Source organism: Miscanthus floridulus, chromosome 1, assembly GCF_019320115.1.
Source record: "Miscanthus floridulus cultivar M001 chromosome 1, ASM1932011v1, whole genome shotgun sequence".
NCBI lineage: Eukaryota > Viridiplantae > Streptophyta > Magnoliopsida > Poales > Poaceae > Miscanthus > Miscanthus floridulus.
In genome coordinates, this window is record NC_089580.1 from 71,612,269 (window position 1) to 71,628,291 (window position 16,023).

General features: G+C 40.2%; 1 protein-coding gene across 1 annotated transcript; it reads right to left on the reverse strand.

Moving 5' to 3' along the window:
* Positions 1-1,917: 1,917 nt before the first annotated feature.
* On the reverse strand, positions 1,918-2,419 carry LOC136486847 (cortical cell-delineating protein-like). The gene has a single exon (XM_066483887.1). It carries the CDS (start codon positions 2,372-2,374, stop codon positions 1,988-1,990), a length of 387 nt encoding a protein of 128 aa, XP_066339984.1. The 5' UTR covers positions 2,375-2,419; the 3' UTR covers positions 1,918-1,987.
* Between the last annotated feature and the right edge of the window lie 13,604 nt (positions 2,420-16,023).

Genomic DNA, 16,023 nt, shown 5'->3' on the forward strand with positions numbered 1-16,023 from the left:
GTTACCGCTCGGCAGAGAACATGCTCGCCGAAATGAACACGATCCGCTAGTTCAACTAGTACGGATTTTCTATAATTTTCTAACTATTTTCTAAGTTTTTCATTTCATAAAAAGTTTAAAATAAAAAGTACGGTGATTGACAGACTACTGCGACGATATCGGGACATGTGAAAAAATAACCATCCGTACTAGTTGAACTTGCTTACGTGATCATCTCGGCGAGCATTTCTCCACCGGACGGCACTGTACTTGGTCAAGGAAGAGCTCCGATTCTACGAGGAAGGGAACACGGTCTCCCACGACCGTTGTCGCTCTCCCTCGTAGAATCAAAGCTCCTCCTTGATGTCCGTTACCGCTCGACAGAGAACATGCTTGCCGAGCTGAACACGGTCCGCAAGTTCAACTAGTACGGATTTTCTATAATTTTCTAACTATTTTCTAAGTTTTTATTTATATATACTACGTTTAGGTACGGTGATTGACAGACTACTGCGACGATATCGGGACATGTGAATAAATAACCATCCGTACTAGTTGACCTTGCTTACGTGATCAGCTCGGCGAGCATTTCTCCACCGGACGGCACCGTACTTGGTCAAGGAAGAGCTCCGATTCTACGAGGAAGGGAACACGGTCTTCCACGACCGTTGTCGCTCTCCCTCGTAGAATCAAAGCTCCTCCTTGACGTCCGTTACCGCTCGGCAGAGAACATCCTCGCCGACCTGAACACGGTCTGCAAGTTCAATTAGTAAGGATTTGCTATAATTTTCTAACTATTTTCTAACTTTATATTTATATATACTTTAACCTTCTTTCATGTAAATATGCAAGCTTGAAGTGATTTTGAGCTCAAATTGCTTACAAATGAAAAAAACCACAATAAAGAACCATAAATATATATAGTGAACAAAATGGCATAAGAAAATGGTAAAAAATGAGAGTATGAGATTGGTAACATTTACAACTGAAGAATCGACGGAGGAATCGAAGAAATCGACGGAAGAATCGAAGAATGGATGGAGGAACAATGGAGGGAGGGAGGAAGCAAGAACACTACTGCAGTGAGCTTCAAAATGTGCTGAGCTCGGGCTCGGGGAGGAAAGAGGAGACGGCCGATTTATAAAGGGAGAACATTTAGTCCCGGTTGATGGATCCAACCGGGACTAAAGGTAACTTTCCAACCCCGGGCGCAGCCACGGCCCGGGAGTAGACCTTTACTCCCGGTTGGATCCACCAACCGGGAGTAAAAGTATACCTTTAGTCCCGGTTGGTGGATCCAACCGGGACTAAAGGTCCCTGCCACCTCTGTCTGGCGCAGTAGCCGTTGGGCAGCGACCTTTAGTCCCGGTTGGATCCACCAACCGGGACTAAAGGTATCTCTAGTCCCGGGCGCAAAAAATCCCGGGACTAGAGCCCATTTTGGCCGAGGATCAAAGGTCTGTTCTCTACTAGTGTAGAGATGTAAAAATAGTCATCGTGCATATATATTCCCCTCTTTCTCAAAATAAAAAACACGAACTACCAAATTGGTTCATAACTCCTCCCTTCAAATAAATGCTCTATCAATGTATATTTTATGGTGAATTTAATTAAATTAATTTGCAAGTCCACATGTTGATGTGTTCTACTATAAATTAGTGAAACTTGGGAAAATTTGTCTTAGAGCAAATCTAGACATGCATGCTAGAAAGATATATAGTCCTAATGCCTTTGAGTTCACTGAACCTGAAAAATATATATCTCCTTTTTCTCAAATTAAGAAACGTGAAAATTTCTTATTGATAATTAAAATTTAAAATACATCTCCACAAAAATACAATCATTAAGGGTACTAGGAAAGAATTTGTAACAAACTTATTTGATATTTCCTTAAAATTTAAAATATAACTCCACAGAAATACAATCATGAATCGCGAGATTGAACACAAGGGGTATATTCCATGGATGCGGGCTTTAGCTCCATCCATCAGCTCATCAGCTTAGTTAATTAGTCAAGGGGGCAAGTGAAGTCCTTCGGGCAACTCTTGCCGCAGTTGTTGAGGATGAGCTCCAGGCCAACGGGCACGCTGACGTGGACGATGCCCAGGACGTTGGCCTTGATGGCAGTGCAGAGGCACACTGCGGCCTCGAGGTCCAGCAGCCCCTTCAGCAGCGGGCAGCATTCCTTGTGCTGGCCCAGGCCAACATTGACGACGCCGTCGAGCACGTTGGCGCACACACTGAGCTTGAGCGCGTCGGTCGGGCAGCGTCCCTGGCTGTGCGACGGAGGGGGTGGTGTCGGGACAACTGGGCCAGAGCAATAGGGTTCGCAGCCGTGCGCGGCGGCAGCCAGGAGGAGGCCGAGGGCAAGGAAGAGAGCAACCTTGGGCGCCATTGGTGATGGATTATTACTACTACGGTGTGAGCAGGAAGTGGTGCTTTAGTGCTGCACTTCGTGCTCTTGTGCTTTGGGATGGTCCTCTCACGCAGTTTGGCAGGGTTTTTATTGCTGAACGATGGTGTGGAAGGTGATCCTTTAGTGATTGGCTTCGTGCATCATGCAGCGTGGATAATCAGCAACGCATGTGTGATTTGAGCGTTGCCTGGTTGTCCTGGGATATGCCAGTTATGAAGGAGAGATCGATCGGGATACAGGGGAAGCAAGTTGAGAAACTATGCCAAATACACTCAACGTGCTAGCTACTAGTGATGCATGAATTAGGAGGACCCTTATGCAATATATAAAATCATTAACGCAAAAATACAATAGTGCTAGCTGGAATCATTATTTCAAGCTGCCAAGTTTATTATTTTAACGAAAAACTGATGTGCTCACCTTATTTTGTATTCTGAGATCGGTGGCAGAAATCTTTCCAAAACATGTGCACGGACTTCCTCACGAGTCACGATTATTCCAAAACATATGCATACATGACACATCTACATAAAATGGAATAAGCTAATCTCTGTTGATGAACTCCACGCCCACCAACGAGTTGTCCCAGGCCTGGCTTCCAGCTCGTTGCATCTAGCAGCTGCCTGTGATAAATCGTTGGTTGCAACATGCAAGCAACTCCGATCCGATCCTCCATGATTCGCTCGATCAATTTTTTTAACCTTGCTTTGATCTCGCTAACGAACAAATCAAAATTCGGAACAAGACAAGTGAATCAGTGATGACATGAAACGTTGTTTTGAACACAAGAAGCATGATTCAGGCTTTGATATTTATTATTACATCGTCATTACACGTGCTACCGCGTCGGGCAAACAAGGGCGCGCCACGCTCTCCCGGAATTGAGCTCGAATAATACTAGTACAATTGCAATAGTAATAGTATGTCTGCGCAAGTGTCCAAGATAGCAGCGCCCTCCAGTGGTCCACCAGCTAGCGATTACGTGTAGTCATCAATGGCACACCGCGAGAGTGAGGAGAGCCATGTAGACCATGGGTTAGCGCCACCTCGACCACGGACCGTGCTGACATACGCACCGTGCGCCAAAGTATATCATGGGGACGATGGCAGGGCCAAGTGCACATGCATGCATGTCGACCATGGACAAGTCACTAGTAGAGAATAGACCTTTCATCCTCGGCCAAAATAGACTCTAGTCCTGGTATTTTATGCCACTTTTAAGGTAATGAAGTGAGTGACTACTCGGCTCCCTCATTCAATTGTAGATGCATTTTATGCCACTTTTAATTGTATTCACGGGAGATCATGAGTCAACGGGATACCATGGGTCATCTGGGCAGCAAGGGAACAGGCGGATGGATGCTTTGTGTTCGCGTGAAGGAAAACAGAACGAGGTGCGTTCGTGGGGGGCGGTGTCGGAGAGAAGTGGGCCCGACCTGGCTTCACCAAATCTATGTTGGCATAAGCATTACATAACTAAGTCATAAGTATTATTTTATTAATTATTAAGCTATTATTCGCCATTAAAGCTAGCTTGTAACCAAGATTTATTTTGGCAAACATAGTCGTTGGACCTTGGAAACTTGTAATGTAACTTTGCATTTTACACATATAAAGTATTACATGCTCATAAACAAGAAATCTAGTAACCACAAAGTTACATGTTACTATGACAATAATCTAATTCTTTTTGTTGGGTGTGTTGATATTAAGAAATCCACGTAAGTATATTTTTTAATCGGATAATGGTTTTGTGATATATAGTGTCATCTCCCTATAAGCTTTCTCGTATAAGTGTGAGTAATTGGTCTATCGATATAGACTGGCTCACTACGGATGCTTAGTCCAGTGGTATAACTAACCATTGCGACTATTCATCTTGGTGTGTTAATTTATATAGGAGAATATATAGAACTAATAATATTTTAAGATTACTAAGCTCTCGGTCAAGAGAAAGAATGTTAGGATTGATGTCAGCTGGTCAATGACTTGACTGATTCTTAGGAGCTTAACAAAACTTTTTAAATCTAGGCCCTTGATCGGTGTAACATCCCAGATGTTAAAAAGAAATTGAAATTTTGATCATGAGCATCATGAAGCACACTACTACAGAATGGACTTGTTGTCCCGGGCGGTAACGACCTTTAGTCCCGGTTACCGCGTCGGGACAACGATCCCGGGACTAAAGGTGGAACCTTCAGTCCCGGGTCATCGAGCCGAGACTAAAGAGGGACCTTTAGTCCCGATTGGTGTTACCAACCGGGACTAAAGGCCCTCCAGCCGAGCAAACCTGGCGCACCCTTTAGTCCCGGTTGGTAACCCCAACCAGGACTAAAGGTTCCTTTTCTTTTTCTTTTTTTGTTTAATTTATTTTCAGTTCAGTTACACATATTTGTTTAATATATAATATGTTTTTATGTACGTATTCTACGCTGCTAATATAAATACACGCACGCATATAATTACATCTAATTCTCATCTCGAGCATTATTATATTCGAATAAAGTATGAAACTATATATATTATAGATATATATGTATATATACAACACTTTTATAATCTTGTTCTCGAAAATAACGATATCATTAAACATTTAATTTACATCATTAGTTCATTAGATCAAAGTAGAACTCGTCGTTGGGATTTAGCACTTTTTCTAGGAGATATCCTGCTATTGACTCTTGAACTGCTTTCAGATGGTATTTTTGCATAACCCTTCGTTTCAACCATTCAGTCTTGCATTTGAAATAAAAGGAAAAGTATTAATACATATATATATATATTTAAAAATAAATAAAAAATGATATATACATACTCTGAGGACATCTTCAGGAGTTCTTCTTATGTATGCAGTGATAAATTCACAAACGTAGTATCCACACAAGTTATTACCTGGTTCCTGCCGCAAACACCACTGTACGAGAAGAAGATTATTCTCATCATCTCACACGTAAATTGAAGTACGATATAGTAATTAAATATGTGGGGAAGTATATATAGTACTACTTACCGGTATTTCAACTACATTAAGTGGTGCCTTGCAATCCTTGCGGTGTTGCCGAATAAACACTTTCCAAACCCTGTGCGACCAATAATGTACGATCGTTAATAAATTATGGCAAAGTCTATTCAATAATAGTTATGCGCGAGAGATCGAAATTATCCCTGGATAATGTCTATCATATCTTGGTATTGTGCTCGCTCTTTTCTCAATGAGTCCAAGATTACTAACTGACTTTAGTTTAACACAATGACAATGAGTATCTAGTGAAACCTGCATTGGTTTATACACACACGTACATGCATATAAGTTGTATTGATATTACATAAAATGTGTAGACTACATTATTATTAACACTTACTCAAAGTTGTACGGAAAAGTATTGTTGTCTTGTCGTGCCGCTTCACGAAGAACTTCATGATATTCGTCTGTGCTTCAGATACCTAGTGGTCCTTGACAATAATATCGGTTTTGAATACGATATAAGGATCAATGAAGCCAACACTGGTGTCTTGTATTCTTTGGAGCTCTAACATCTGAAATCTGTATATAAATATAAATTACATATGAGGATAATTATATACATGTACGCATGGAAGTGAGTTTATTAAATAAAAGTAAGAATCACTTACAAACAAAAGGAGCTAATGATTGATTTGTCCAGAGCGTCCAAGTGGAATAGTTATGCAATTCTTCGAAACTAATATGTAAGATGTCATCGCCACGGAAGTAATGATGGTCTCTAAATCTGACAAAGATCCATTGCTCACCCCTGCCACACGCCTGCATGTACCACTTGTTGAGCAAGTACATTTGCGTACCCAATTCATTCAGAGCCGCAGGGTTGTACAGACTTTTGCCATATTTATAAGTCTTCCAGGTATCAACTTCCAAGTTCTGGATTAGAGCTTTGCCCGTCAATTGATCCAAGGTTAAACCAGTATCTTTAAAAAAGCATTAAGGGCTTGAACCGACACTTCTCCAGAGTTGTCTGGTCGATAGACTTCTATGTTGGAACCATATTCATTAGCAACAACAAGATTTTGCATTGGTTGCTTCTGTTGTCCGAGCTGTGGGACATCCTTCCCTGATGCTCTTTTCCTTTTCTTATCTGCATCATGTGACTTCACGAGGGTGCGGTCACAGTCTGATAGTGGCGAAGGCTTACGAAGTTCAATCATCTTTTTCTTGTGAGCATCGACCTTCTGCCTCAGCACATCTCGTGGTATGTAAAAGTACGGCTTCTCCTTAAGCTTCGCTTGACTCTTGTTTTTAATATCTATAAAAAAATCTTTTACTTTTTTGTCTTCTTCAGCTGCTATTTGCTCATCAATCTTTTCAGAAAGTATTTCTTGAGAAATAACTCTTTTTCTCGGGGTCTTCTTTGCCGCCGGGACCTTAGACGTCTTTGTAGTGCGTCGCTGTGGAGGGGGTGGGGGCGGTGTTGGAGATCGGCGTGGAGGCGATGAGGCCGGTGTTGGTGGAGACCGGCATGGAGACGTTGGAGATTGTTGTGGAGGCAGTGGGGCCGGTGTAGGAGTTGGAGATCGTTGTGGAGGTGATGGGGCCGGTGTAGGAGTTAGCGATCGCTGTGGGGATGAAGTCGTCTCGCCCCCCGCAACGCTGTGATGAGATGGGGAATGAATGATTAGGCTAGGCTAGGGGGAGACCCTGCTATAAAAACAAGTTGTGTGTCAATTATTTTTGAAGCCAATAGAAAATTAATGGAAAATAATATTTCATTCACTTTCATTCGTACCTAGGGTGAGGTAGGGGAAGCGGTGGCGCCCCAGGAATGATGATGAAGCATTTGCGCCATTGAATAAATGTCTTCTCTGCTTCTCCTAGTGTCTTCTCCCCATCACCACCTTCAATGTCAAGAGGAGCATTGCTGTAACCTTTGAGCACTCTATCGACCGAGACGCTAGCATATCCATGTTGAATAACTGACCCATGGATTCTTGGTGTCTTCGTTCGGTCTATTGGAGATACAACCCCGACAGCCACCATGATTGATGCATTATTACCATCTGGAATGTGCAACTCACATTTTGTTAGAGGCTCGGTAATGTCATCAACAGGGAAGTGCAACCCAGCGTCATCTTGAATAACTGGCAGCTCTGTAGAAGCACAACTGCTTTTCATCTGACCAACGGGGCTAATGGTGACTCCCGGCATTGATTGCGGTTGCATTTGACTCATTGCTAGCTGCACTTGCCTCTTGATCTCCTCCTGCATTCTTGCCTCAAGAGATTTTTCTCGTTCACGTGATTCAAGCAATGCTTGTCATGACTCATCAACAAATTGCTCCAATGCACGAATTCGTTCTGCCTCCTCATCCTTCTTTCTCTGGCGGCTTCTGTAGGTATCCTTATCTGCTGGGAATGTGTGTAGCCACGGAACCGCCCCCATAGCCTCTTGTTCAACCACCGTGTTCGGGATTCTCTAGGGCATATGTCAATTCATCCTTCTCTCTGTTGGGCTTGAAAACACCACTATCAGCTTCTTCCCTAGCACGAGCTAGTCTCTATGTTTCTCTCTCAATTTTTTGGCCAAAAATTAGCTTGCCAGTGTCTGGGTCTAGGCTTCCCCCATGAACGTAGAACCAATTCTTCGCGCGTTGAGGCCAGTTCTTCTCTATTGTTTCAGGTATGATTCCCTTAGCAATAATCTCTGCTTCTAGGTTTTGCCACTTGGGAATAGCACTCCTATAACCACCTGATCCCATGCGATGATGGTATTGCTTCTGTCGGGCATTCTGCCGATTCCTCATCACACGTTCCTCACTGTCTTGAGATGTCTTGTATTCTACGAAGGCATCCCAATGGGACTCCAACTTGACAAATGCCTTAGCATTGAAATTCGGCGTACCATTCTTCAAGATAAACTTTTTATACATTGTCTTCTTCCAACTCTGGAACAATGTTGCCATCTTCTTCATTGTCCAATCCCTCACTAGCTCCTTCAAAGCATCATCTGCTTGGAATGTGAAATGCTGAGTGATATCTCTCCAAGCTAGGTTCTTATCACGATCAGATACAAAACTAACATTAGAAGCGGATATCTTCTGCTTCCATTCACGAGCACTAACTGGATCCTATCCCTTACAATGAACCCACATTGATCGACATATTTCTGAGCATGTGGTCCTAATGGTTTGCTGGTGTTGGTGTAGAATTCTGATATTATGAAACGGCCCTCTAATGGCTTTTTGGCCCTCGGACTTTCCTACTTTTGTCGGTGGTTGATGTAGATCCAAAGACCGGCTACATGAGTAGAAACACAACGATTAACAACAAATATACGTACGCATACATCTATAAGAGATGATAGATAATCGAATATACCTCGCCAGTATTTTCTTGCGCGACAATTTGTTGATCTTCAACCACCGGCATATTCAGGATATCCTCATAATCAGCAAAGTACTGACTCGTGTCATCTACATCCACATTGGTGCCGGCGTTGATAATATCCGACATTATGTCATCACTCAAGTTATCATCCGGAGCAGCCATTTGTATCTTCAAGATAACACATAGATAGAATTACTATGGTACATAACATAAGTACATGTGATAACACATATAGAATTACTAAATCCAATTAAATATAATAACACATAATATTTCATAAGGATAAACAATAATAAGGTATAGGCTTTGGAATCGAATCAAAAACACTTTCGATCCAAAAACATAGAAATAAGTACATGTATATATATACACATAGAATGATACAATATATTTTCTCTCTCTCTCAACACATAGAAATAAGTGCATATGTCTATATCTCTAGATATGCATGTGATAACACATAGAATGTCTCTCTAGATATAATTTTCTCTCTCTCTCTCAACACATGAAAATAAGTACATGTATATATACATATAGAAATAATTAAGTACCATATATATACATATAGAATCTCTCTCTAGATATATATAGAGAGATAGAATATATAATTACTAAATCCAATTAAATAAATCTAACATAAAATTAGATAAACTAGTAATAGATAATACATTTTAATCTAACATATATCAAAAACTATAATAAAAAACTATCTAAAAAACTATCTAAATAAAATACTAATTAAATTTTAATACATTTTAATCTAACATATATCAAAAACTATAATAAAAAACTATCTAAATAAAATACTAATTAAATTTTAATACATTTTAATCTAACATATATCAAAAACTATAATAAAAAACTATCTAAATAAAGTACTAATTAAATTTTAATACATTTAAATCTAACATATATAAAAAACTATATAAAAACTAACTAAAAACTAACAATAAACTACTAATTAAATTTTAATACATTTTAATCTAACATATATATCTAAAACTATCTAACATTTTAATACTAGCGAGGGCAGCTAACATTAAACTACTAATTAAATCTAACATTTTAATCTAACATATATATGGCCGAGAGCATGCAGCTAGCTAGCTATAGCTAGTAGGCTGGGGCGGATGGCGCAGGCCGGGCAGGGCATGCTGGCCGGCCACGCGCGGGGCCGAGCTGAGCACCTCGTGCGAGGACGACGTACGGCGGAGACGGCGGGGCTCGACGACGAGGCCGGGCGGGAAGCGGTCGGCGACGGAGGGGGCTCGGGTGCGGCGGCAGAGACGAGGTGCGGCAACAGAGACGGAGGCGAGATCGAAGATGGTGGTGGCGGCGGCGATGATCGACGTGTAGATCGAAAACTAGAAGATGAAACCGTTCGACAGCCGGGACTAAAGGGCATTTAGTCCCGACTGGTAAGACTAACCGGGACTAAAGGTCCAACCCTTTAGTCCCGGCTCGCCTTACAAGCCGGGACTAAAGGCTTTTTAGTCTCGGTTAGTGTTACCAGCCGGGACTAAAAGTATTTTTGGGCGGGCACCGAAATTGCTGCCCACCCTTTAGTCCTGGTTCTTGGTTTGGGCCGGGACTGAAGGCCTGAAAATTTTGGCAACCCGCCAGCGTAATTGGAAAGGCCTGGGATTTTGATTTTGTTTAATACTAGGTTAATCAATTAATTCCATAGCAACTTCAATACTTTGCAATATTTATTTTAAAAAATTCTATTGATTAACTAATTGTTTATTGTAAATAGGAAAATTTTGTAACCTAAAGTTTTTAATTTCTTTTATGAATATAGAATATAAATGTTACTAATACTAAGTATTTTGTTAATGCAAAAATATATTTGTAACTTAAAATTAATAATACTAATATTATTCGATAGGAAATTTATTATCACATTATTGTAACATCAATGTTTCAATTTTTTCTTGGTTTTTGACCAAAATTGACTGGAAATTTTTGTTGAACCTATAAAAATAAAGAAAATGTAGTATTTTTTGTTCTACAACTTTTTCAAATGAAAAAATGGCCTCAGATGAAAAACTCTGAATACCAAGTTTGATCATCTCAGCAAGATCTACAATTGTTATATAGCTCATTTTCCCATTTGAGAAATTTTTATCAAACACTAGTCACAACTTCTTGAATCTCATATAGACTTTGTAAAACTATGTCACACACTTGTGAAATTTGAACTATATTTTGTTCAAGCTTTCTCAAATGAAAAATGGCCTATATAAGGATTGTATATATGGATGAGATGAACAAACTTGGTATTCAAAACTTTTCAATTTGAGACAATCTTGGGTTCCGAAAACAAGTTTGTAGGCGTCGAAATTTAAAAATCACAAATTTGAACTGTCCAAACTTTCTCAAATGGAAAGTTGACCAAAACAATTGTAGATCTTTTTGAGTTTAACAAACTTGGTATTCAAAACTTTTCAATTCGAAGTCATTTAGAGTTCATAATACTAGAGTCAAAGTGTTGTTTTTTCATTTGACCAAATTTGACTTGGTCAAACTTGCTCAAATGAGACAATAAATGACCTCAGATGAAAAACTCTGAATACCAAGTTTGATCATCTCAGCAAGATCTACAATTGTTATATAGCTCATTTTCTCATTTGAGAAATTTTTATCAAACACTAGTCACAACTTCTTGAATCTCACAGACTTTCTAAAACTATGTCACACACTTATGAAATTTGAACTACATTTTATTCAAACTTTCTCAAATGAAAAAATGGCCTATATTAGGATTGTAGATATTGATGAGATGAACAAACTTGGTATTCAAAACTTTTCAATTTGAGATAATCTAGGGTTCCGAAAACTAGTTTGTAAGCGTCGAAATTTAAAAATCACAAATTTGAACCGTCCAAACTTTCTCAAATGGAAAGTTGACCAAAACAACAATTGTAGATCTTTTTGAGTTTAATAAACTTGGTATTCAAAACTTTTCAATTTGAAGTCATTTAGAGTTCATAATACTAGAGTCAAAGTGTTATTTTTTCATTTGACCAAATTTGACTTGGTCAAACTTGCTCAAATGAGACACTAAATGACCTCAGATGAAAAAACTCTGAATACCAAGTTTGATCATCTTAGCAAGATCTACAATTGTTACATAGCTTATTTTCCCATTTGAGAAATTTTTATCAAACACTAGTCACAACTATATAAGGATTGTGAAGTCATAACATATTACATAATATCCGTCTCTAAAACATAATATATTAAACATGCATCGTTGTATCATGCGGGCACAACAGTGAATTTCTTCTTGACGTATGACCCTTGGTTATGATCTTGTCGTAACCATGGAGTGTCTTCATCATTTAACATGATGCTTGGATCTTTCTTCACTATGAAGGGTGGAATTCGAACATTTCTTTTGTAATCTTCTGACTTGTCTTCAATTCTCACTATATTTATTTTCCTAGAAAGAATTGTGTGGCGCTTTGGCTCATTGATCATTGAGTTGATGTCTTCGTTTTTTCCTCTCTTTGATTTTGTAGACATGTCTTTCACATAGAACACCTGACTCACATCGGCAGCAAGGACGAATGGTTCCTCTCTGTACCCAATATTGTTGAGGTCCACTGTTGTCATTCCATACTCTTTGTCGACTGTTACCCCTCCTCCGGTCAGCTTCACCCATTGCCACCGGAACAAAGGGACTTTAAAATTAGGTGCGTAGTCTAGTTCCCGTATCTCTTCTATGCGGCCATAATATGTTTGTATATTCCCATTTGGATCTGTGCCATCTATGCGAACACCACTATTTTGATTGGTGCTCCTTTTATCTTGGGCAACTGTATAAAATGTATTCCCATTTATCTCGTACCCTTGGTACGTGAGGATATGCCACGATGGCTGCCTAGCCAACAAATACAGTTGCTCATCAATATTGTCATCGCCTTAACATTCTTTTCGCAACCAACCACTGAAACTTTCTATGTGCTGACGCCTAATCCAAGCTTTAGTCTTCCCTAGAAACTTGGATCATAAGAACTCCATATGTATCTCGATGTACGGATGCACCAATGACGAGTTCTGAAGAACTGTGTTGTGTGCTTTATTGAAATAATCGTCTTCCATGCCGATATATGTTTTCTTCCCTAAAGTTCCTTTACCACTGAGTCTCCCCTCGTGTCGTGATTCAGGAACGCCAATCGGGGCAAGTTTAGGAATAAAGTCAACACAGAACTCAATGACCTCTGTTCCATAGCCCTGGGCGATGCTTCCTTCAGGCTTAGAACGGACTTTCACATATTTCTTCAAGACTCCCATAAACCTCTCAAAGGGGAACGTGTTATGTAAGAACACAGGTCCAAGAATACTAATCTCCTTCACCAAATGAACTAGGATGTGTGTCATGATATTAAAGAAGGATGGAGGGAACACCAACTCAAAGCTGACAAGACATTGAACCACATCATTCTGTAGAGTAGCTAGTTCCACTGGATTGATTGCCTTCTGAGAAATTGCATTGAGAAATGCACATAGCTTCACGGTGGCTAGACGTACATGTGGAGGTAGAATTCCTCTTAAAGCAACTGGAAGCAATTGCGTCATAAGCACGTGGCAGTCGTGGGACTTTAAGTTTAGGAATTTCTTATCTGACACATTTATTATACCCTTTATATTGGAGGAGAATCCCGATGGGACCTTGATGCTGCTTAGACATTCAAACATGCTGTCCCTCTCTTCTTTGCTAAGCGTGTAGCTAGCAGGACTTAAGTAATGACGTCCATCACCTATCTTCTCTGGATGAAGGTTGTCTCATTCTTTCATGCACTCCAAGTCCTGGCGTGCTTCAAGTAATCCTTTGGCTTCCCGTACACACCCATGAATCCTAATAGGTTCACACAAAGATTCTTTGTCAGGTGCATCACGTCGATTGCGTTGCGAACCTCTAGGACTTACCAATAGGGTAGCTCCCAAAAGATGGACTTCTTCTTCCACATGGTGCATGTCCATTAGCATCTTTGGGAACAGATTCACTGCCTTGTCCCTTTCCAAATACTACTTTCACATCCTTGACCATTGCGAGTACATCTTCCCTGGTTCGGTTATGAGGCTTCTTCCGGTGGTCTGGCTTACCTTTAAAATGCTTTCCTTTCTTTCTTACTTAGTGATTCAAAGGAAGGAATCGACGATGGCCAAGGTACATGACCTTTCGACATCTTTTCAAATATATACTGTCAAGGTCATCAAAACAATGTGTGCATGCATTATATCCTTTGTTTGTCTGACCTGAAAGATTACTTAAAGCAGGCCAATCATTGATGGTTACGAACAATATTGCTCGTAGGTCAAAGTGTTCTTGTTTGTACTCATCCCAGACACGTACACCTGGTTTGTTCCATAAAACTAGAAGTTCTTCAACTAATGGCTTCAGATAGACATCAATATCGTTGCCAGGTTGTCTCGGACCTTGGATGAGGATCGGCATCATAATGAACTTCCGCTTCATGCATAACCATGGAGGAAGGTTGTAGATACATAGAGTAACTAGCCAAGTGCTATGACTAGTGCTCTGCTGTCCAAAAGGATTCATACCATCTGTACTTAAGGCGAACCTTAAGTTTCTAGCCTCATTTGCAAACTCTAGAAATTCTCTATCTATCGCTCTCCACTGGGACCCATCAGCTGGGTGTCTCAGCATATTGTCTACCTTACGGTCTTCTTTATACCACTACAACAACTTTGCATGGTCTTTATTTCTGAACAAACGTTTTAAGCGTGGTATTATAGGAGCATACCACATAACCTTGGCAGGGATTTTCTTTCTAGGACGTTGTTCACCCTCGATGTCACCAGGATCATCGTGCCTGATCTTATACCGCGATGCTTTGCATACCGGGCATTCATCCAAATTATCGTATTCATTGCCATGGTAGAGGATGCAGTCATTAGGACATGCATGTATCTTCTGGATTTTTAATCCCAAAGGACAGACAACCTTTTTTGCTTCATACGTAGTGGTGGGCAATTCATTTGGCTTCGGAAGCATCTTCTTTATGAGGTTCAATAAATTCCCAAATGTCTTGTTGGATACACCATTCTTTGCCTTCCACTGTAGCAATTCCAGTGTTGTACCCAACTTTTTTTGCCCCTCTTCGGCCGTCGGGTATAGCAACTTCCTGTGATCCTCAAGCATGTGCTCCAACTTAACTTTCTCTTTTTCACTTTCCCATTCTTGTTGTGCATCACGAATGGCATCGCCAAGAGCATCACCGAGATCATCTTCTACCGCTACCTCTTCTTCATCTCCCCCCATTGTAGTATCATCAAAGGCACCATACTAAGTAATAATGTCATCAATGTCTAAATCTTCTCCTTCACCTTCTTCCATCATGACCCCGCTTTCTCCATACTTAGTCCAACATATATAGTTTGACATGAAACTTGACTTAAGCAAATGTGAATGAAGACTCATTGAGCTTGAATATTCCTTTAAATTCTTACATAGGGCACATGGACAGCACATGAAACCATTCCGCTTATTTGCCTCGGCCACACCTAAGAAATAGTACAAGCCCTCAATAAAGTCTTGGGAGCGGCGATCGGCATTGTACATCCAATGGCATGACATAATCTGTATTACACGATAAATTATAAAAACCTTGAACATAATTAAGTATTTTATTACACAACATAAATGACACACACCGGGTTGATTAATTAACTAAGCCTGGCTACAACGTAAGCAATCCCAACTATCACTAAACAAACTAAAACTATAATGCACTTCAGTAACATAATTATTTTGTGATCGTACGCAACTAAAATAGACAAATTATTCTTCTGTTGAATATCAATAAGCTTCTCCTGCTAGCTCACTGCCTCATCCGCAGCAGCCGCTACCTCAAGCGCACCCAAATTCTGCACGTATGTAGCATAATCTTCCTCCCAGTACCAACCATCACATCCATTGCCCTTCCACTAAAATTAAAGCCAAAAAATATTTAGTCAAAAATATTTAAGAAAAGCAGATCAATTAGCCATAATTATAAAATGCGTAAGAAACTCACATCGCGATCTGGGCACTTGTAGAAAACACGACCCTTGTTGGGTCCCTGTCTCTTGACTCGGTACTCCATCACAATCTTCTGCTTACACTTGCCGCAGATAATGAGAGAGAGTTCTGGCCTCAGTCGTTTCGCAACCGAACGAGAGGCCGAGGATCCGGTACCAGTTGTCATCTACTTTCTATACTTATTTTTGCAAACTAGTGTAAATTTCATATTTTCTAAAAT